Genomic DNA, 22,646 nt, shown 5'->3' with positions numbered 1-22,646 from the left:
TCAGCTGACTTTTAGCGTTTCCCTACCAGGCATGCTAGAACTTTTTAGGAATTGCCCTTTCGTTAACTAAAAAAGAAAATTTTGCTCCATTTAGTCAAAAAAACTCACTCTTTCTGATGATGCAAATTTCGTTAAAACTGAATCTCTGATTCAAAACGCGAGAAGTTGAGATTTTTACGAAATTAAGTCACGGCTTTTAGTTTTCTATCATTTTTTTTTTATCTTTTAAGCCGTGCAAGCTATGGTAAGACCACCCAATAGTTTGGCCGCACACACTGAAAAAGTTTATAATGAATTTTTTTTAAGTTTATACCTTTAAAGCCCCGTATCGGCCTTAAGGAAGCTGTACATTTCACGGCTATTATACTGTTCATCAGCCCATCCTGATTTTTAATTTGGTCTTATACTTTTAGTGTTGATGTTAAGCTGCTGTGTGCTCTATGACATTCTGTGATTCATGCTCATACGGTTAGGATTCTTGGGTTATAGCTTCTGTTCAACTTAGAAGAAGATTTATGTTATGCTATTTACTTGTCTTTTTATCTCTTCAAAGGCAAAGTTTATGTTTGATATATTAAATTCCGTGGTATCTAATCGATTTGTTAATGTTTTCGTAACTGTTATCCAATGTAATATAACTAGACTTAAAAGCAGTGGCAGTTCTGGCCTCTCTTGCACCTGGGATAAATCCTGATTAGCCCCCCGCCCTCTGTCCCCCACAAAATTTTTGTGCAAGATTTCAACGAAATTTTCACTTATTAACAAAATTGTTTTTAATTTATTAATTAATAATTTATTGTTTTACTGTTTTTAATTTATTATTCGAATTATTTAATTATCGTTATCGTATGATTTTCACTTTTGTTAATTTTTACTTTATTTATTGATTGTTTAAATATTAATCATTTTTATTCACTAACTGCGCCCTCAACTTTCTTTTAATGAAAATAGAATTTTAAAAATTACAAAATCATTATAACCGTTAGATTATTTATTTGAAATTTTGCGCCCCTAATATTTCTGCATTCGGGGTAAATGGCCCCTCTGTCACCCCGCTAAAACGCCTCTGATTAAAAGTCAGTTCAGAAGATCATTAACAGTAACTACATGCCCTGAGTTTTCTTGGTGAAATGTTTTGCCTACTGTGTGGAGTAACTAAGTGGCTGCTTACCTCGCGGAGTGCTTAGAGCTATTGCCTGAAACATTGAAATGTGTGATTACATCTATCTATTTTTCTGAAACTGTCTTTCATGTAGTTTAGAAGCATTTGTGTTACGTTTAATTCTTTGAATTAATTTTTGTCTTTAAGCATTATTGAATGTGTATAGCCATGGATATTATAGTATTTCTGGAGTGTACTGTACAGGCTCAAGCATTAGGACTTTTTAGTCTTTTCTTTATTAAGTTTCTTACCCCGATAATAACGAATCTCACTATCTTGTTCTCTCTCTCTCTCTCTCTCTCTCTCTCTCTCTCTCTCTTTCTCTCTCTCTCTTTCTCTCTCTCTCTCTCTCTCTCTCTCTCTCTCTCTCTCTCTCTCTCTCTCTCTCTCTCTCTCTCTCTCTCTCTCTCTCTCTCTCTCTCTCTCTCTCTCTCTCTCTCTCTCTCTCTCTCTCTCTCTCTCTCTCTCTCTCTCTCTCTCTCTCTCTCTCTCTCTCTCTCTTGCATTGTTTAAAATTCTTGGTTTTTTAGCTTGTGAAGCAGTGGGAGGACTATGCAATCCAAGTGAAGCAAATCGAATAAATATGTTTATTTCTTGACTACATTCCAATCGCGAGCTGGTTGATTTGAAATTGGTTATTCATATAAACTAACAAGATGTGGATGCACACATTGCTGGTTATTTAGGACCCACAAAAAATGGTTTAATTCTTTTTCGCAGTTGTATTTTTATTGCTATTTTTCTCTTGAAAGGCGTGTTCCTATTTGTTTGAGATGTTTGAAAAGAGTTGTATGTTATTAACAACTTCCAATAAATGCATATAGTTGTTACTGCGTTTGTTATACCAAATATAAGATTTATATAATGAGGAACTCTCTAAAGTTTTATTGACTAACCAGCATTTGAATTTAAACAGATAGTTCTAGCCTTGCTTTTGTGGATGCGGGTTACATATAGACATATTGTAAGAAAAAAAAATATTTCAGCGTTCTACCTTCAAACCCGAATGATTTAGATTCATTTTTGATTTTAAACTTTGTAGCTATAAAGTTTGTATTTGGGTGTTAGTCTTGATTTTTTTGAATGTTTTTCTTCTTTTTCTTACTTGATTTCATAAATGTAAGTGAAAACTGTTCCAGATTATTTTTTAATCCTCCCCACTAAATCCATAGCTGCACAGAACGTAGTGTAAAATTTAAAGTGAAGCGTAGGAGGGTTCAGCCCGCCTCCTCCTGTCCACTGTATTTGTCTCTTGCCGAAATCTGATTTCGAAATCCGAAATCTTTTGATTACTGTGGGTTTCTGGTATCATAACGTATAAATAAAGATAAGATAAAGCCTATGTTTAGAAAACAATCACTATAAAGTCTCCCTTGCGAAGGGAGTTCGCTAAGGGGGGCTAATCGTGCAAATGTGTCAAGTAAATTAATCTTTGTGTTTACTCCTGGGTGTTTATGTTTTGGTAAAAATTACATTTGGAAAGAGAATCACATTGGATATTTGTCAAGATTCTTTTAATCAGATTTTGCGATTAACTCTGATGTTCAACTAACCTGAATCAAAACTCACCGGCTGCTACCGAAACCTTACTTAATATAACTGGAAAGTGATTATAAGACCTAGCCAATCACCTGAGACTACATAACGGGTAGCTGAAGTCAATGTTTCTCCAGAGCACTTTTATAACCGAAATCCAGCTGGTTTCCAATGATCACAAGAGTGTTTACCCTGTTTAATTGATTGCTGAGGAATCGGGTTGAAACTTTCAGGAAAATTTATATTTCGTTTCCGATTATATTTGGTATTTAGTTCATTTCCTGTCATCACAAGAGTATTTACCCTGTATTGCCTGATGACTGGGGAATCGAGTCGAAACTTTCGGGTAGAGTTTAAAACGGGAGGGGGAGGATATAGGGGGCCCATAATTTAGTGTTTGGGAGAAGGGGGTAAAATGTTTTTCCTTTGAAAATATTTTTGAAGAAGTCGATTTGTTTGAGACAAGACAAAAGAGTATATGGCCGGTCTTTTTGTTCATTTTTTTGTATGCCTGTCGTTTGATAGACCTTGTGGTGAGTTAATGGAAAATATCCGATTGTGTGTGTGATTACACAGTCTAGATAGATTCCACTGCATAATCCGATTTTCTACGAAATTATAAGATCATTTCATGACATTGTTTATGATTCTTCATGATTTAACGAAATTCCATGTTGCATATATAGTTTCATTTATAAATACTATTCATCGGCAGGATAAAAATAATAAAGGCTTGGCTTTTACTAAAACGTTTCCCACACTAACTGTTTTAATAAGATTAACTCAGCATTATGTTCTTGGAGCTTTGGTACTGGTACAAAATCCAGTTGATCAAATTCAAGGATTCATTTGGCAACGATAAGAACAAGGATATAGAAAACAAGTACATATGTACATATGTAGTATGTTTTACCATTTCTGATGTAGTATTGTTGACATGGCAATATCCAGGATTTTGATTTGGGAGTTGGTGATTCACCTATGCCATTCAATTGTACATATAGCTAATAAGTATGCATATTCGGTCCTTTTTTTCATTTACAAAGGGGGGGGGATGATAGTCTTGTCTAGTACGATGACCTTAGTACGATGACCTTAAGAATTATATGGTGATCCTACGTTATTCAACGAAATTATCTGGTGTACATAATTTTGCGTATATGTTATCGTGAATGTCTGAAATTGGTGAATGTTGACATCCACTGGCGAATGTCCGAGATATCTTTTTTTTTCTCCTTAAAAATAGACAGTGTTGTCGGTCAACTTTTTCAGTTTTATGCAAGGTTTGATGATGCCAGGTTAGGTTAGACTGAGTGAGGTTTCAAACCTATTTTTGGAATTTATAACCTTATTTAACCTAACTTTAACTTTTACCATCAAAGCTTGCACAAGACTGAAAAAGCTGATTTGCAAAGCTAATTGAATCCAAGCAGAAATTCAAAAATGAACTTCGGACATTAACAGTAACATATATATAAAATTCTTCAGAAGGACAAAAATGATAAATGCATTGTTCTTCTCTTAAAAACTCTTAACACAAACGATTTTTATTAAGATCAAACAGCATTGAACGTTCACTTAGCTCCGCTACTCATACAAAATTTAATTAATTCTGAGTCTATCAATCTAGCTCGGCTAGTATTTAAGGCGGGCTTATCAAAGAGGGTGTCTTTACGGCTTTACGAAAAAAAATTGTATTTGGAATGACCAGAACATAAGAAATTATTCGGAACTTGTCACTTTCATCAATGTCATTAACTTTGCCCTCTAATAAACCGAACATAAAGTTGCATTACTTAATTCTAGCAGCTATCGAAATTAAAGATAAAGCTTAAGAGATTAAAACTTCTGATGACTACTAATTATAACTTAGATTAAAACTTCCGATATCTAGTTTTTAGAGTATGTTCTGTTATCGGAGTTTGGTTAACTGTAGTTGAACTCAAGTCAACTTCTCGTGTTTACCCTCCGTAGTCATAGCTACTCTGACCGTTTTGACCTTGAACTCCAGTTGCCCTTTTCAACCTATATCATCAATTATTGATATCATTATATTAGATATTACCATATATAGATGTTGTTATATTATAAAACATAATGATACAATGTATATCAATATAATATAAATTTTATTATTTATTATTATACAATATACAATCATCGAGTTATCCTTGAACTGTAATTGATTTTTCGTAACTCCTGTTACAGAACAAAGTCGGTAACTAGTTGCTTAAGGACGTTGGAAATTCCATTTATGGACTTTAAAACTGCTGAAGAATGGTCATAAGCTTGAAAAGGAATGTTAAAAGCTTAAAAAGAACTGCCGAAGAAAGCTTAAAAAAGAATCGATTTAAGCTCCTGTAAAAATTTTGCCGGAAAATTTGACAATTAACTCACTGGCAAAGATGCAAAGTCTCGATGCCTTGTCTTTTTGGGTTTTCTGTATTTGCCGCACCCCGTTAGTTTCTTTTGATAACTTTTTTGTCATGTTCATCCAATTCGGTGCAACTAGTTAATTTACGACTCTTCTTAATTATCGTGGACGAGTTTATCAGGATATGTGCTTTAACCACTCAAGCCATATGTTCATGCTTTGCACTCCTTTTGGCAATTTTTAGTACTTTATATTGCAATATGTGATGTCGAAATAAACTCTATTCTATCCTTTTTAACTGTTTGAAAAATCCAAATGGTACACTGAACTGGATTATTGGAAATACAAAAATAATTTCTACTCTACAGCCACTGCTGTTATCCTCGCTCGAGTCTGGTGTTTGACGTTTGGTATGTCGCTTCTTCGCATTACCTCCGGTATTCTTCTTTGATTTTTTATTTAATCCTGAAAAATATTATCATTTGCAAAGGCAAAATTGTTATGAAACAATTTATTTAAAGCTAAATAATTCAATTTTCATACAGACTGGTTCCTAGAAGTTTTAATAGGCCTCCAAAAGGGGTATTTAATTGTTTAAATGGAAATACGTAGAAAAACAGGAAGAAAAACTGACCTAATCTCAATTGTTTTTGCTGTAGAGATAGAAAACAGAATAGAGGCTAGGTTCTTGCTGGTTTTTGCTATTTATTCTTTTTTTCCTATCTGAAAATAGCATGTAACCAGGTTAACAGTAAAACCTGACCTGTAAATTTTGCAGAATTCGGCCTCTATTATGTTTCCGATCTCTAGTCCTCACTCAAGTCAGGTGTTTGACGCTTCGTCTATCGTTTCTTTGCTTTTTTCTTAGAGATTATTCTTTGAATTTTTTTCCAAACTCTTCATGAATATTACTATTCGCAGTGGCAAAATTAATTTAAAAATTTTCAAACAATTTATTTAAAACTAAATTATGCTCAGTTTTCATACAAGCTTATTCCTAGGAGTTTTACTGGGCCTCCAAAAGGAATACTGAATTGTAAAATTGGGAATGTGTAGAAAATCGCACCAACATAAGGCGAGAAAGTTTCCTCCGTCGGGTCTCCTGCTTGTCGCTTTCCTCTTTTCAGCCTTATTGTCTCATTTGCTAGTTTGTTCGATTGATCAAATTCTGAAACATAAGAATGAAAATGGGTTTAGTTTTTCCTAAACGGCTAATGGACATAGATTTCCCACAGTAAAAAAAAGAACAACAAAAAAAATCCAAGATTATAATCTTTAAACATGGGATTTTATTAGGGATTCTATGATTTTGTATATGATTCTCATAATTTCTAAGCATATATAGTTTTAACAAACTACGCTCATGGTACTGAAAATCCCTCATTTATTTTTCAAGCATTCTATTGCTTTGTCATCTCCAGTCTATTTCTTCATAGTTCTGTTTTTGCGATGTGTATACATTTTAAACAGGCGCCTAGGCATGGCGTGTACTATTATTGTTAATTGCGGATTGTAGTTGGTTATCATTACTGATGACAGCAGTAAAAAAAAAGTATTCATTTTTTTTATCTCAAAAATCTTTCTTTTATCTCAAAAATCGACTAGAGATCCAAACAAAATTTGATCGGAGCTTCAGACAGATGTGCCAAGGATTGAAGTTGAATACCTGTCGACCGAAAACTGAACAAACAAAACAGCCTATTCAATGACTGCTATACAGGATTGCCACCCCCTAGTGATTTATCATTATTTCTAGTGATTTTTTATATTGCCTACACAGAAAAATCACTAAATTTGCATGTAAATCCCTAGGCTATTGAAGAAAATCCCTCTAAATCAACAGAAAATCACTAAAGTCTAATGATTTTTTTTGTCACCGGGTGTGAACCCTGCTGCTATAGTACCTCAAGCAAATATTATTGGCCAAGAATACTCTTTTCTTTTAATTATAAACGAATTAGACTTCAATCTTGTGAGCAAAACCTCATATTTGTCCTTTTACAATAGCGGCTGAAACTACAGAAAGCACAAAAGCAGGCAAAGAAGTAAAACTCACGTAGTTCATATTTATAAAATCATTTTGGTGATCCACCGAACGACCTGTTGTTTCCCCCGATTGACTCAACGACCCCTATCAAAACTCCAGAGACTACAGTTCCAACGAAATCAGTTTGAGCTTAAGACTGATCTGTAGAATACTATAATGAAAACAAAAATAGTTATTTGCCGACAGAAAGGGATGAAAGGAACCAAGCCAAACAACTTTTACTCTTATCCAACTTCTACATACCTTTAAAGAGTCATCGGATAACAGAGACCCCGTTTTATTCAGAAAGCCTCATTCCGCTTTATTTCTCATTTTTTATGTTTTACTAGGGAACGTTTTTAACTTTAATTAACTAAAAGGGAATGAGCAAAATTTTCTTGTTTTCAAACAGTTCGTGGTAAGGAGCGACCCGGCTCAATAGTAACCAAACTCTAAAAAATGGAATTTTGATACCAATAGCTACATCAAAAGAATCGCATTTTAATGCTGGTTTTAAATATATAAGTTTCATCAAGTTTAGTCTTACCCATCAAAAGTTACGAGCCTGAGAAAATTTGCGTCATTTTAGAAAATAGGGGGAAACACCCCCTAAAAGTCATGGAATCTTAACGAAAATCACAACATCAGATTCAGCGTATCAGAGAACCCTACTGTAGAAGTTTCGAGCTCCTATCTACAAAAATGTGGAATTTTGCATTTTTTGCCACAAGGCAGATCACGGATGCGTGTTTATTTGTTTTTTGTTTTTTTTTTCCCAGGGGTGATCTTGTCGACCCAGTTGTCCTAGAGTGTTGCAAGAGGGCTCATTCTAACGGAAATGAAAAAGTTCTAGTGTCCTTTTTAAGTGACCAAAGAAATTCGAGGGCACCTAGGCCCCCTCCCACGCTAATTATTTTCCCAAAGTCAACGGATCAAAATTCTGAGATAGCCATTTTATTCAGTGTAGTCGAAAAACCTTATAACTATGTCATTGGGGACGAATTACTCCCCCACAGTCCCCGTGGGAGGGGCAACAAGTTACAAACTTTGACCTGTGCTTATATATAGTAATGGTTATTGGGAAGTATACAGGCGTTTTCAGGAGGATTTTTTTGGTTGGGGGGAGGGGTTGAGAAGAGAGGGATATGCTGGGGGAACTTTCCATCGAGAATTTGTCATGGGAGAAGAAAATTTCCATGAAGGGAGAGCAGGATTTACTATAATTATTTAAAAAAAACAATTAAAAAATAAATGTGAAAAAGCTTTTTCAGCTGGAAGTAAGGAACAGCAATAAAACTTAAAACAAACAGAAATTATTACCCATATGAGGGGCTCACCTCCTTCTAATACCTCGCTCTTTACGCTAAAGTATTTTTAGTAATTTCAACTATTTATTCTACGGCTTTTGTGATTCAGGGGTCATTCTTAATGAATTGGGATAAAATTTAAGCTTTAGTGTAAAGAGCGAGGTACTGACGATGGGGCGAATCCCCTCATATATGTAATAAAAACATGAGAATACAAAAGTTCTTTACGTAAGCTAATTTATAAGTTACGTAAATCTTTTACCAATAAAAAGATTCGTAAAAAATTAAAAGTTCTAGTTGCTTTTTTAATTAACCAAAAAATCGGAGGGCAACTAGGCTTCGTCCCCCGCTCTTTTTTTCTCAAAATCATTCGATCAAAATTACGAGAAAGCTATTTAGCAAAAAAAAAAATATGCAAATTTCGTTTTGATTATTCCTCTGCGGAGAGCCAAAATCTAAACATGCATTGATTCAAAAACGTTCAGAAATTAAATAAAAAAAAAAACAAGTTTTTTTAACTGGAAGTAAGGAGCGACATTAAAACTTAAAACGCACAGAAATTACTTCGTATATGAAACAGGCTTTACGCTTAAAGTTCTTTACGCTAAAGTTTGACTCTTTTTCTCAATTCTTCTTTTTAAAACAGTAAAAATTTTTAGCGTAAAGAGCGGGGCGTTGATGAGGTAGCAGCTTCTTTCATATACGAAGTAATTTCTGTGCGTTTTAAGTTTTAATGTCGCTCCTTACTTCCAGTTAAAAAAAACTTGTTTTTTTTTATTGAATTTATTAAGGAATGGTTTTGTATCTATTGAACGAAGTTAAGAAATGAAAGTTCTTGATTCCATAACTTGGTTTGACAGGTAGAAAACTTTCCTTACTAAAACAAGAAAAGTTTGCCTATTCCTCTTTAGTTCAAACTTAAAAAGTAAGGAATGAAATAGAATGGGGCTTTCTTAATAAAACAGGCCTTAAGATGAACTACATGTATCCCGTGCTGTCAAATTACTTGAAATAAATGTACTACTTTATGGTATTTCCTGGCCGAGTGGGTTGGTGCGCTGGATTCGGGATCCCTTGTCTGAGAGGATGCGGGTTTGAATCCCGGTGTACCCAATTCTTCAGTTTGGGACGGGGGTAAGTGGCGTGACTCTGTAAGCTTAGCAAGAGTCGACCCAGCTCTAAATGGGTACCTGGAGAAATCTGGGGAAGGTAAACAGGAAGGGTGTGCGAAAGCACAGGATGGCTGGCCCCCAACCCCCTATTGCACTTCCTGGCTGAAGGGCCAAGAAACGGAGATCAGCACCGCCGGTACGGACTGTAAAGTCTAATGCCGTATCCTTTACCTTTTTTTTTACTTTATCACCAAAGACACGGAGGAAAAGGTGCTACCTTCAAAAAACTTTAAAGCCTCATTGACAACGATTTGGGTCTCATCGCGGTTAAGATACTATTCTGCCGCATCGCTTAAACTTTTGGCAAATAAAAAATAACGAAGCTATTAAATTTTAGGATGAAAATCTTATCGCCATGGGCAGTGCCATTTTGAGAGTGATCATATCCACCAAAATAAAATAATAAATTCAAAGTATCAAAAATGTGGATGACTTCAAGCAATAAACAGCCCCAAGTTATAAAATATAATATTCCAAACTTAAAAAAAAAAACTTTAAAGTTTCATCGTTAGTCGAACTCCCTAATATGCTTTTCTACCCCAATAATTCCAATGTGCGTAGATACATACATCGGGTATGTATTAATACGATACCATAATAGGCACTAATGAACGACTAGAAACAGCACAAAAATGTTCTTGCTGGAATTTCTAAGTGATAATTGGTCAAGATCTTCAACTATATGTTGGAAAACAAGTTTCATCACTTAAATTGTTCCACTTTACCCAAAATAGTGATTCATTAATACTGTATCTTAACTGTTTGACCCTACTAAAATCTGCATAGAGAAGCGGATTGATCTGTGTCGGATTCAAGCTTAGGTTGGTTTCTAATAAATTTCAATACACAGAACTCCTTATGACTACACCAAGACAAATAAACCAGACTTGTTTTTAAAGGCAAGCACATTGTTGGTTTGAGCCATTGGGTCTTGTAAGGTTTGTTATGATCTAGGATCTTTTTTGGTCTGATCGGTTGAATAAAGTGGAGCCATCTTATTCTAGATATAAGATTGTGCAGAAAAAACTATTTTGTACCACTGTACATATTATATTACACCTACATTAAACGCATGCACATTGTGGGGAGTTGAGATTTGGAAAACAAGAGAATCAATAAAATGCTTAGGCTAAGAGTGTAAGGTACAACTATGTGCATGGCGAAATGAGTCACACATGAACTTTAGAATTAATGCAGTCCCACTTCCTCCCCCAAAAATTTAACGCTTTAAAGATTTTCCCATGATTGCCGATATTTTTCATAAGTGTATCCCTTTTTTCTACCCTGAGCCCTTCTCTGAAATTCCCTAAATCAGGTCCTCTCTTAGATATGGCTCGAATAACACGTCTCCACTTGACTCTTTGACCATTTGGAAGCTTGAGCTGTAAGGTACATTTTCGACGTTAATCCCGAAAATTCAGCCACCGCCTTCAAAAGCGTCTTGACATGACGAATATGTCAGTCTTACGTAAATACTGACATCCCCTCCCCCCCTTCTAAGGAAATGCAAAATCAAAGTAGAGCCAAAAATAATAACTCGTTGCCCCCAGTTGCTCTTACTGGCTACTATTATTACCAAAAAGTTTCTTTTAGTGGATTATTTTCATATGGAATAATTTCCAGCAGAAATGACCCCTAGGGGGTGATCTTTAAACCATTCAAGGATATTTGGAATGAAGAGCAACAATTGCCTTGACAAAATTGATTTAAATAGCTTATAGCCTTGACAATGACGGCATCAATTGCTCATGGCGGTGCAGCCGTTCTCGTGATGAAACTCAGAGTATAAGGTGAGTCTGCAAACTTGAAAGTGAAATTAAGACTTACTGTGTTGCACAGTTTCGACCTCATCTATGAAATTTATGAGATATTTGGCTTCTTCCAGAAACAGGGAGGTGAGTGATGAATCTCTAGCTGTTGGAACCGTATAGCTGCAACAAAAAGAAAATAGTTAATGTATATACAGTCGGGCGATCAAATAAACATACTTAAATGTTCTTTTAAAAAAAGTGGAAATGTCTTTTTAAATGTGTGAAAATGGAAAACTATATTTATGCATAAGCATAATGACTCGCTTGTTGATTTTATGAAAGTATTGTAACTTGTGATTGATATTATTTTAGTGGATTCGGGGGAGAGTGGCAGGTGGTATGGACCAAGTGTCAACAGTATTCCTGATCTGGTGCGAAGGGGGGCGGTGTTAGGAAAATTTTCATTACTTTGCCATTTCGAGAATTTGTTTTCTTTTTCCCTAATTTGGGTTCTAAGGGGGGCGTGGGTGCACTTGCCCTCCTTAAAAAGATATTCCCTTCGTTTATAAGCAGCCTGCATATGGCTATAAGTTTTAGTGGACTATGAACATTAGAAATTAAGAAAACAATGGTTTAGTCTTCGATAAAATTTCAACAACAATATAACTGACAGATCTGTGAGGTTTATTTTTTTCTTAAAATCATGTTTCATTTTGAAAAAAAAAAATCAACCGGTGTTATATGCACGATTTTTACGAAATGATCAAGGTGTTTTATCAGAAATTTCCCTGAATAATGAACGTCAGGAAAAACCGTCCTGCTACCCTAAGAAATCAAAAGAATGGGTGAGGTCGAAAGAGAGAGAGGGGTAAGAGTGAAAGGGGGATGTAAGTAGGAACAGCTCCATTTTCTTTTATGTAAAACACAAACTACTTTCTGCAGAAATGTTTTGCATCTACACAATTTAACAACTGTACTAACTTTCGTTTCTGAGCTTGTGATTACAGATCCGAATTAAATTTTACATATTCGAATATATATATATATATATATATATATATATATATATATATATATATATATATATATATATATATTTTTCCAGCAAAACTTTAGCTTTTACCAAAATTGGTCAAGAAACGAAAAAAGAAAGAATTTAGTGTTCTTTTTGTTAAAAATAAAACTTATGTATGAAGTCTTTGAAGTATCAGAAATGGAAATTATAAAATATCTTTAATTGATTGGAAAATGCTGTAAATATAAACGCAAATTCAAACGTAAAACAGGATCAGACTTTTTTTAAGTTTAAATTTGTCTATTCCAATATGTTTCTACTACATATCCTTTTTTGCCTATTCTGCTATTTCCACAACAAATTTATTTGCCACTTGTGGTGATGAAACATTAAAAAGGCTCCAAAATTAATGTTTGCCTTGTTTCTCTTATGTGTTTTAAGTTACCTTTAGTGAAGATCACAGAGAAACAAAAAGTTTACTTGTAAGTAATGTTGTGGCTCAAAAACTTTTTGTCCTTTTTGCTGGCTTAAAATTTCGTAAAAAATAACCAATCAGGTTGTGTTTTTTTACTGGCTTAGAATAAAACTCAGCCATTTATGCAAGTTCTCGGTTTAATATCACCAATCAAGTTTTGAAAAGGAAAAGCTTTGATTAGCTAATATCAAAATATGTAACAAAAATAAATCAATGGGATTTAATGTGGAAGTATTAGGAAGATATTTTTTGTCTCTCTTAGTTAAGAGGCTAATGGAACTTTTATGTTTTATACTTATGGGGATGAGACATTTAAAGTGGTTCTCAAACTAATGTTTACCTTATTTCTCTGGCGTGTTTTAAGTTAACTCAAGTGAGAATGCTGAGGAAAAACTAAACAACATTTACCTGAACTTAAAACTATTAAGTACAGGTGTTATTTTTTGAACAAAAAATGTTGCTATACGTTTAAAGTATAGCCTATGTTTTATTCTTTTCTCATTTAGGCTTCTTTTCTTGGGATTAAATAATAAAAAAAACAAGTTTTTTAAATGAAAGTAAGGAGCGACATTAAAACTTAAAACGAACAGAAATTACTCCGTATATGAAAGGGATAACTTCGAAGACCACACTGCCTTTCCATGACGAAAGTAAAACAGTTCAAAATAGGGATGATACCTTTTTATTGACAGTGAAATATAAAATTATTTAACTGGATATTTCGAACACATATACAGCTGATGATGAACACTGTATATGTGTTCGAAATATCCAGTTAAATAATTTTATATTTCACTGTCAATAAAAAGGTATCATCCCTATTTTGAACTGTTTTACTTTATATGAAAGGGGCTTTTCCTTCTCAACGCCCCGCTCTTTACGCTAAAGTTTGACTCTTTCTCTTAACTCTACATTTTAAAACAGAAAAAAACTTTAGCGTAAAGAGCGGGGCGTTGAGAAGGAAAAGCCCCTTTCATATACGGAGTAATTTCTGTTCGTTTTAAGTTTTAATGTCGCTCCTTACTTTCATTTAAAAAACGTGTTTTTTTTTTATTTAATTTCTGAACGTTTTTGAATCAATGCATGTTTTGATTTTGGCTCTCCGCAGAGGAATAATTAGAACGAAATTTGTATATTTATTTTTTTTTTTTTTTGGCTAAATGGCTTTCTCATAATTTCGATCGAATGGTTTTGAGAAAAAAAGAGCGGAGGAGGAAGCCTAGTTGCCCTCCGATTTTCGGTTAATCTAAAAGGCAACTAGAAATTTTAATTTTTTACGAATCTTTTTATAAGTAAAAGATATACGTAACTTATAAATTAGCTTACGTAAAGAACTTTTGTATTCTTATGTTTTTATTACATATATGAGGGGGTTCGCCCCCTCGTCAGTACCTCGCTCTTTACACTAAAGCTTAAATTTTGTACCAATTCATTAAGATTGGCCCCCTGAATCAGAAAAGCCGCAGAATAAATAGTTGAAATTACTAAAAATACTTTGGCGTAAAGAGCGAGGTATTAGGAGGAGGTGAGCCCCTCATATGGGTAATAATTTCTGTTCGTTTTAAGTTTTAATGCTGCTGCTTACTTCCAGCTGGAAAAACAAACTTTTTCATTGTTTTTTTAAGTAATGCTAGTAAATCCTGCGCTCCCTTCATGGAAATGTTTTTCCCCCATGACAAATTCCTCGATGGAAAGCTCCCCCAGCATATTCCCCTCTTCTCAACCCCTGCCTCCAACCAAAAAATCCTCCTGAAAACACCTGTACACTTCCCAATAACCATTACTATATGTAAGTTAAACATATGTTTAAGAGTGACCAGTTTAACACTGGTCAAAGTTTTGAACTTGTCACCCCTCCCACGGGGACTGTGGGGGGAGTAAGTCGTCCCCAAAGACATAGTTATGAGGTTTTTCGACTACGCTGAATAAAATGGCTATCCCGGAATTTTTATCCGTTGACTTTGGGAAAATAATTAGCGTGGGAGGGGGCCTAGGTGCCCTCCAATTTTTTGGTCACTTAAAAAGGGCACTAGAACTTTTCGTTTCCGTTAGAATGAGCCCTCTCGCAAAATTCTAGGACAACTGGGTCGATACGATCACCCCTGGGAAAAAAAAATAAATAAATAAACACGCATCCGTGATCTGCCTTCTGACAAAAAAAATATAAAATTCCACATTTTTGTAGATAGGAGCTTGAAACTTTTACAGTAGGGTTCTCTGATACGCTGAATCTGATGGTGTGATTTTCGTTAAGGTTCTATGACTTATAGGGGGTGTTTTTTCCCTATTTTCTAAAATAACGCAAATATTCTCAGGCTCGTAACTTTTGATGGGTAAAACTAAACTTGATGAAACTTATATATTTAAAATCAGCATTAAAATGCGATTCTTTTGATGTAGCTATTGGTACCAAAATTCCATTTTTTAGACTCTTGGTTACTATTGAACCGGGTCGCTCCTTACTACAGTTCGTTACCACGAACTGTTTGATGAAATGTTTTCTCTGGTTTTGTTTTTTATTTTAAGTTTCCCAAGTCATCTAACATCAAAAGGAATTACACAGCAGACAAATTCGAGAACCTCATTAGCGAGACAGATTTTTTTACATTTGTAGATTGTTTTGGATAACAATTTGATTTGAAGACGCAGTTTTAAATAGCATAGTTTTTAACATCTAGGTAAAGCATCTGCTATTGAAGAAACTCATTCACTGGAGGCAGAAATGATACTGATTATAATTCGTTCCAGCGCTATTTCCATCTAAAATCCTCCAATCTATCCTCATGTCATTAGAGGTTACCAGTCTTTATACCTATATAGAGAGGAAGGAGGAATTTTAGCTGCAGGGATGGATCAAAGGGATTTCGACATCACAAAAAAATTGAAGAAAAGATTCCAGATTAAACAGCCACTTCATTAATTCCAGAATCCCTGGAATCTTTAATACCCTTCATATGTATTTAGCTCTCTTAAACCTGCCCCACTGTCGAAACTAGAAATAATAGATGGCTCAGCCTCATAAGGTCTCGGTGTCTTACGAGACCCTATAAGAAAAGTTTACTATTATTAAGAAAAGTTTGCATGATTTAAAGTTCGGGTTCTAATGCTACTCTTTTCTTTCATAATAACAGCGTAGACCAAAAATCATAAGGGAGTAGATATCAATTTCACATTTTGATGCGTTTTTTGAAAGTTTCCTTTGTACCCCCTTTCCCTCAATAACAAAATCCTGGCTACGGCCCGGAGGATTAATACATCCATTTCTACCTCCTCTCGTCTCTCGCTTAGATCTAATTCTACATTTGCTTGATGGCCCAGTGAGAGCTGGGACGGTTTTGGCATTAAAATGCACCCTTTGAGGTGTATCACTCCCTTCCTATCTACAAAATAATCAGAGAACCCCATCATAGAAGTTTAAGGGCCTTTTTAAGCTTTGTAATTTGTCCATTGCTTACAGATAGTAGGAAATATACGGACATTTTTCACGGGGGAGCTTTCTGCAAGGGGGGGGGTGTCTGGGGGAATTTTCAATGAAGATGTATTTTCAACGGGGTATTTTCTGTGGGTATGTTCTGTGGGGTATATTTTCCGGGAGGTTAAAGGCCTAGAACCATATAATATAACCTAGACTTAGAGAGTTAGTACCCATAGTTCTTGAAGTTTTTTTTAAGGGTTTTCAAAAGCTTCATAATAGCTTCAAAACGTACATATGGTGGCACAAATATTGAAATGCCCATATTTACTTTCGATGTTTTTCGAACAATATCCTTGAACGATAGGGGTAAGGGGTGTATTTTGATCAGTTTTTAGGATTACTCAATTGCTTGAGCAGGTAAATTTACAGATGTAAATCTCCTTTTTCTCTACTGATCAGGTTTTACCTTAAATCTTAACTTCTTCTTCACACGGGGAGAGGGTTCAGACCCTACAATCCTGCCAGTTACGTTTATGCCTTATTGACACATTCCCCCTCCCAAAAAAAAAAAAAATTCGTCAAATGGTCCCTGAAAACATTCATCCACTCAAGAATGATTTCTCTGAGTACAAACACGTCCAGCAGGCCAGTATAAGTACAGATATACATAGCAATCCGAAGGATAAGATTTTATATATCACAAGGTTATAAAAACAGGCTTTTATAAAAATCGGTGCATGTCTATTATATTGGTTTTATAAAATCACCAATTTGATAGGTGATTAGCTAGGTTTTTGCTAGGTTTTGCGATACCAATTGCAAAGGGTTTTGCAATCGGTTTTAGATGAAACCAATCTAAGGTTTTAGTCCTTAAAACCTTAAGGACTTAAGGTTTAAGTCCTTAAACCTTAAAGGTTTAAGGGTTTTGATGAAAACCCGGTCAATTTACATATCACTTGAAGAAATGTACTAGGGGTTCGATCACACTTAGATAATAGTCTAGCAAAGACTAATTAATAGCTGTCATTCCTTAAGTACGTAATAAGAGAAACAGCTCTTTTGCGAAAAAAAATCATTTAATAGAATAAAAATGGAATTTCGTTTAGAAAAGCGTTTGATCATTTTATCAGCACTAAGTTTTAAAAACTATGAGATAGGACAAGGTCATCTTCGACCTGTTCGAGGATATTGAGGGGATAGTCAAAATTGAGTCATTTAATTCACTCTTTCCGCTATATACGAGGCTTATTTTAAAATCCGGTAGATTTGAGTAAACCACCAATTTGAATTAAAATCACGTAGTTGTGGGTATTAAGCCATGGCTAATTGTAGAAAAAGCCAAGCCAAATAATCCAATTGAGTGAGAGGCATATCTAACATAAGCCCTTTATTAGGATTGTATAGTGTCTATATAAAAAATGTTGGATTTGGTATTTTTTTTTCCTAGAAGAAAGATCACGGATACGTGTTTATTTGTTTTTTCGTTTGTTTTTGTATTGCATGATTTTCAAAAAAGTAGAAAATACCCCCAAAAGAGCAAGTGATTTCAAATGAAAATAATCGAAATAATTTCATCATATTAGAGAAACTGGCTTTATAGGTTTCATGATTTCATCTAAAAATATGTTTGATTTGGTATTTTTCCTTGAAGAAAGATCACGGATACGTGTTTATTTGTTTGTCCGCTTATTGTTGTCGTTTTTTTTTCAAGGTGAATATCGAACTGATGGTCACAGAAAATCAGAAGAGTTCGTTTGAACGTTCCTTTAGATTTCTAGTACCCTTTATAGTGACCAAAAATGATTTTGCTACGGTAAAGTGGCGTTTTCTGCCTCTTTCTGGCATCAAGTATACAGTTCATTTTTTAATAGATCCTATTATCCCCCTGCGACATTTAATCCCCCCTGCGACACTTAAGGCCCACCATGTCACTCCCAGATTTGCTGGCATCATTGAGCAGTGAAATAACTGTAATATACAGAAAAAGCAATATAATGCAGAATATGATAATTATTTGCAACAGGTATATAACATGTTCAGAAATGATGTCGATATAGTTGGACAAATCAATTCATTGTCATCATTTTTGTGAAATCAATGTTACAGTTATCACCAAAAATGTCATTGCAAATCATCAGTGATTTGTTCTCTCATTGGAAGAACTGTCACTTTTTTTCTGACATTCGAAAAGCTTCTTTTTTTTCTTACGCCGGATTAACTGCCAATATTTTATCCGCGGGCAAAAGAATTTTCATTATTTGTTTTTTCTTTTTTTTTTTTTTAAGTGTTCGATCAATATTTGATAGGTTTTGATTGTAAGTGTTATCAGTTGTTTTTTCTTTATATTATATTGTAGCGTACTCCTCATTTTTTGAGGGAAATAAAGAAAATAAATAAATAAATAAATAAATAACTATACTATAATTGTTTCTTCCCTATAATTGTACTTCACTGTAATAACTTCACTATCCCTCTTGTTGATTGTATTCGTTGGCTTAGTATCTCTATTACTAAAAATCTTTCGAGCTTACGTCAGCGTACTGTTTGTGATATAAGTAAAAAGATCCAAATAGGCTATGCAAAGATTGTTGCAAACAGAGGCAAGTATAATAGACAGGCGCTGGCCAAACTTTATTCTACTTTCCGTGATCATTCTGTCCTTTATGCTTTAGGTCTTTTCCCCCTTCTCAATAATGGTAATTTAAAAAGAATTCGGATAAATTATTTAAAATTTTGCAAATTTCTTCTGTATCTTCCACCTAGGACAAAAACTGGACTCTTGTTAGAAAATTTTCAGTTCCTGATATAACTTTAAAGTTGGAGATTCTTCACAGAAAACTCTCCAGTACAGCTTCTGCGCACCTATCCCCTCACCACCGTCTTATCCGGTTTTTTTTTCGTTGATTTTGTGAGTGTATTTGTTTTTCTCTTTGTGTTCTTTATATTTATTCTTACTCCACCATATTTACTTTATGTATCATGTGGGTGAAAAATAAAATAAAATTTACAAAATTGCGGTCGTTTACGCATGAAGTCGTTTTATCAGTTGAGGCCAAATTGTGCCTTCTTTTCCCCAAACCCAAAAAAAAATTTTTTTCGCTACAAATATTCCAAAAATTTTATCTAAGCGGTTCCAGGAAAAATTTCACCTATGAAAAAGGCATTGAATGAAAACTGTAACCACGGAAAATGACAACCACAGAAGATTGCCTTCTGCTCATGAAAAATTACAAGTGTGATTGGAAGTAATGACCGGCAAATTTGATTTTCCGTGAGTGAAACTTCCCAGATGAGACTTTTTGTGTGAAACGATGCCATTGTTCCTTAGAATAATTATACGTGAAATGAAAATCTTGCCCAGAAAGCAGGGGGCTATAAACGGCCTCAATGACATACGCTGTCTAAACAAAGCAATGTCACTTTTTGCAGCAACATAGGAAAACATAGATGCAGAAAGAACTGGAATATACGAACCTCCGCTTCCCTTTATCTGCTGAATTGATCCACAGAATCAGAATAGCCTATGTCTGACTCTACTATACACCAACGTGAAAACCATAAGCGATAAGGTCCCACAAGTGAAGAGTGTGAACCAGGAATTAGTAATCCTTGAAACACCACATAAGGGGGGGGGGACCTAACTTCACTTCTTGGGTGTGTTTTCAATAACTGACAGGCATAATTTTTTTCCTAAGGAAGGTTACTATAGATGGACCCTTGGGAAGTTTTTGAGCACCCTCACCGCAAACCATCCCCATAAACTGCGACAAACTCTGAGCACCAATTCCCAAGAACAATAAAATTTACGTGTTAACTTACCTCCCATAGAAAAAGTCGAAATAAAACTCTTCATCTGTCATATTGGCGACTTTACTTTCGCAAAAGTCTTTCCAATCTGAGTTTCTTCCTTTTAAACCATCGAAAATATTCAACATTTCCTTTACAAAATCCACCTCGGATGAATCTGACACCAAATTCAAAACAATGAAAGAAACAATAAAGCCTACGTCTCTCATTTTCATGTTTCTTGTACGACAACCATAATCTTAATAGCAGGATAATAGTTTTCCGACTTTAGTCACTACTTTCCCTTTCTTGAAGCTGAAAGCGTTCGATTCTTTTTTTCAGACAGTGCCTTTTTAGATTTATGAACTTGATTGACCGAACAAAGGATTATTTCATTTTGTTTAGAACTGAGTCGACCTTAACAAGAAAAATATTTGATTTGTTCTGTTCAAACTTTCAACGATTTTTCGCCGTTATCTTCTCAATCAAACTTATACTGTAAAGTAAATATTGTAGTAAATAAAGTGCCGGGCCAAGGGTATATTATCTAAGTCCTTACATGCAGAGGGAAGATGGGGCTAGTATCCTCCTGAAATTTAAAGATTGTTTCTTTTGGTTTATAAGAAGCTCACCCTATCGTTTCCGATTTTTTGGATTGATACCTCCCTTTTCCCACCCAAATTAAATCCCTGGATATGTACTACCGATTATCTAAGATTATTAATTGGTTTTCTCAAAATTTTTGAAGGTAAAACCTACCCCCCTGACTTTAAAACAATAATATAACTTATTGGTCAAAATATACATTGACACAACAGCCCATACACTGTATTCAATCCTTCAGATAAACACAGACGAACCAAAGCCAAAACTAAAAATTAGATTTTTCTACTTTATATTCAATGTTGTCTTTTCAGCCGATCCCTAAGATGATCTGGACACAACCTCTGCATTCCACCGAGCACAACTAGTCAAATCGTTTATTGCTACGAAACTTTAATAGTTTCTAAGATCAAACTGCTTTTCCATTTACGAAACATTTTATGCGAGAAAAACGGGTTTAATTTAAATAAAGTAGTGCTACGATCCTTATTATAGTAATAGAAATCAGAATGAAGATAAAACGAGATCGAAAAAGGGACGTCAATGTACAAAAATGTGGGAGGAGGGGGGGGGGCAATGTCTATTTTTCAAAATCCAAGGGGGGGATTCTGAACTTCCAATGAAAATACTAAAAAGGCACTTTTCAATGTAAATGCAAAATACAAGAAAAAGATGCAAAATCTTGTACAAAGATCATATCTTAGATTTCAAAATAACTTTCCTATCATTTATGGTTTTCGGGTTGTTGCCTCCCCCTCCCCGTTTAAGTAAATATGTGCGTATGTGCTAGCAATTCTCTAAGATTATTAATTGGTTAAAAAAAAAATTGAAGATGTATCTCCCTCCTCTAGCTGATTTTAAACTAATAACATAGTTTACTGGTCAAAAATTACCCAACTTCCCATACATTGCCTTCCATCAAACAGAAAAACACAACCAACACCAAGATTGTTGCCTCCCCCTCCCCTTTTAAATAAATCTGTGCGTACATGCTAGCAATTCTCTAAGATTATTAATTGGTTTAAAAAAAGATTGAAGATGCTGATTTTAAACTAATAACATAGTGTACTGGTCAAAAATTACATTGACCCAACTACCCATACATTCCCTTCCATCATACAGAAAAACACAACCAGCACCAAGGTCAAAAACTGCTATATATTGAATACTGTCTTGCTAGGTCATCCCTAAGAGTGCCCTGACACATCCTTTGTATTCCACCAAGCACAACAGGCCGAATAGTTTGTTGCTGCGGTACTTACAGTAATTAAATTTAAAAACAAGTTTTTTCAATTGCAAGTAAGGAGCAACATTAAAACTGAAAACGAATAGAAATAATTCCAAATAAGAGGGGGCTGCCCCTTCCTTGACCCTTGCTCTGCGTCAAAGTCTACAGCTCTTTAAATACTTCTAACTGAAAATCAACGGCCCTTGTGTTTGAACATTCTTTCTTAAAACGTTATGACAAAAAGTCAGACTTAGCGTAAAGAGCGAGATTGAGGAAAAGACAGCCCACCTAATATGCGGATTAATTTCTATTCGTTTTAAGTTTTAGTGTATCTCTGTATTTTCAGTTGGAAAAACTTGTTCTGACCGTTTTTTAAATCATGCCAGGAAATCCCCCCTTTAAAATTTATCCAGGGAAATTCCCCATGGAACTTTCATCTCCATAAAAAATTCTCCCCGTAGAAAACCCTCGCAGAAAATCCCCCAAAAATATGTCCTTGTATTTCCCTATAACAAATACTATACGTGAACAATGGGCAAATTGCTTAACTTACAGCCCTTCTCCAGAGACCGTGAGGGATAACGCATCGCCAAATGCATAGTTATTAGACTTTCCAACTATGCTGAATCAATTGGATATCTCAAGAATTTTATCGGATGTCTTTGGGAAAAAGAGGGGCGTGGGAGAGGGACTAGCTGTTCACCAATCTTTTTGGTCACTTAAAACTGCACAAGAACATTTTATTTTCGTTCAAATGAGTCCTGTTCCAAGGACCATTGGTTCAATATGGTCACCC

The 22,646-nt window shown here is 34.8% G+C and overlaps 2 protein-coding genes across 2 annotated transcripts in view; one reads left to right on the top strand and one right to left on the bottom strand.

The window, feature by feature from the left end:
* Positions 1 to 1,992, top strand: part of LOC136031477 (sorting nexin-2-like) — a 102,288-nt gene extending 100,296 nt beyond the window's left edge. The window contains exon 9 of the mRNA XM_065711109.1: positions 1,693 to 1,992. Within this exon, the coding sequence (XP_065567181.1) occupies positions 1,693 to 1,743 (51 nt within the window). The 3' untranslated portion in view covers positions 1,744 to 1,992. The remainder of the gene's footprint in view (positions 1 to 1,692) is intronic.
* Positions 1,993 to 6,005: 4,013 nt separating this feature from the next.
* Positions 6,006 to 20,904, bottom strand: LOC136031475 (uncharacterized). Its single transcript, XM_065711104.1, has 3 exons — positions 20,053 to 20,904; positions 11,405 to 11,508; positions 6,006 to 6,240 (listed from the first exon to the last, which is right to left on the bottom strand). The coding sequence occupies exons 1-3, from the start codon at positions 20,253 to 20,255 to the stop codon at positions 6,047 to 6,049; spliced, it is 501 nt and encodes a 166-aa protein (XP_065567176.1). The 5' UTR covers positions 20,256 to 20,904; the 3' UTR covers positions 6,006 to 6,046.
* Between the last annotated feature and the right edge of the window lie 1,742 nt (positions 20,905 to 22,646).

Source organism: Artemia franciscana, chromosome 9 (genome assembly GCF_032884065.1).
Source record: "Artemia franciscana chromosome 9, ASM3288406v1, whole genome shotgun sequence".
Classification (NCBI taxonomy): Eukaryota; Metazoa; Arthropoda; class Branchiopoda; order Anostraca; family Artemiidae; genus Artemia; species Artemia franciscana.
The sequence above is the reverse complement of the archived record's forward strand: the minus strand, read 5'-3'. Positions and strand labels throughout refer to the sequence as shown.

What these genes read in the sequence shown, in the direction of transcription:
- LOC136031475 (XM_065711104.1), bottom strand. Translation starts at nt 20,255, where the DNA reads ATGAAAATGAGAGACGTAGGCTTTATTGTTTCTTTCATTGTTTTGAAT. An exon ending in TTCGACTTTTTCTATGGGAG is followed by an intron (nt 11,509 to 20,052) that starts GTAAGTTAACAC and finishes TTTTTGTTGCAG; the next exon opens with CTATACGGTTCCAACAGCTA. An exon ending in GGTCGAAACTGTGCAACACA is followed by an intron (nt 6,241 to 11,404) that starts GTAAGTCTTAAT and finishes CTTATGTTTCAG; the next exon opens with AATTTGATCAATCGAACAAA.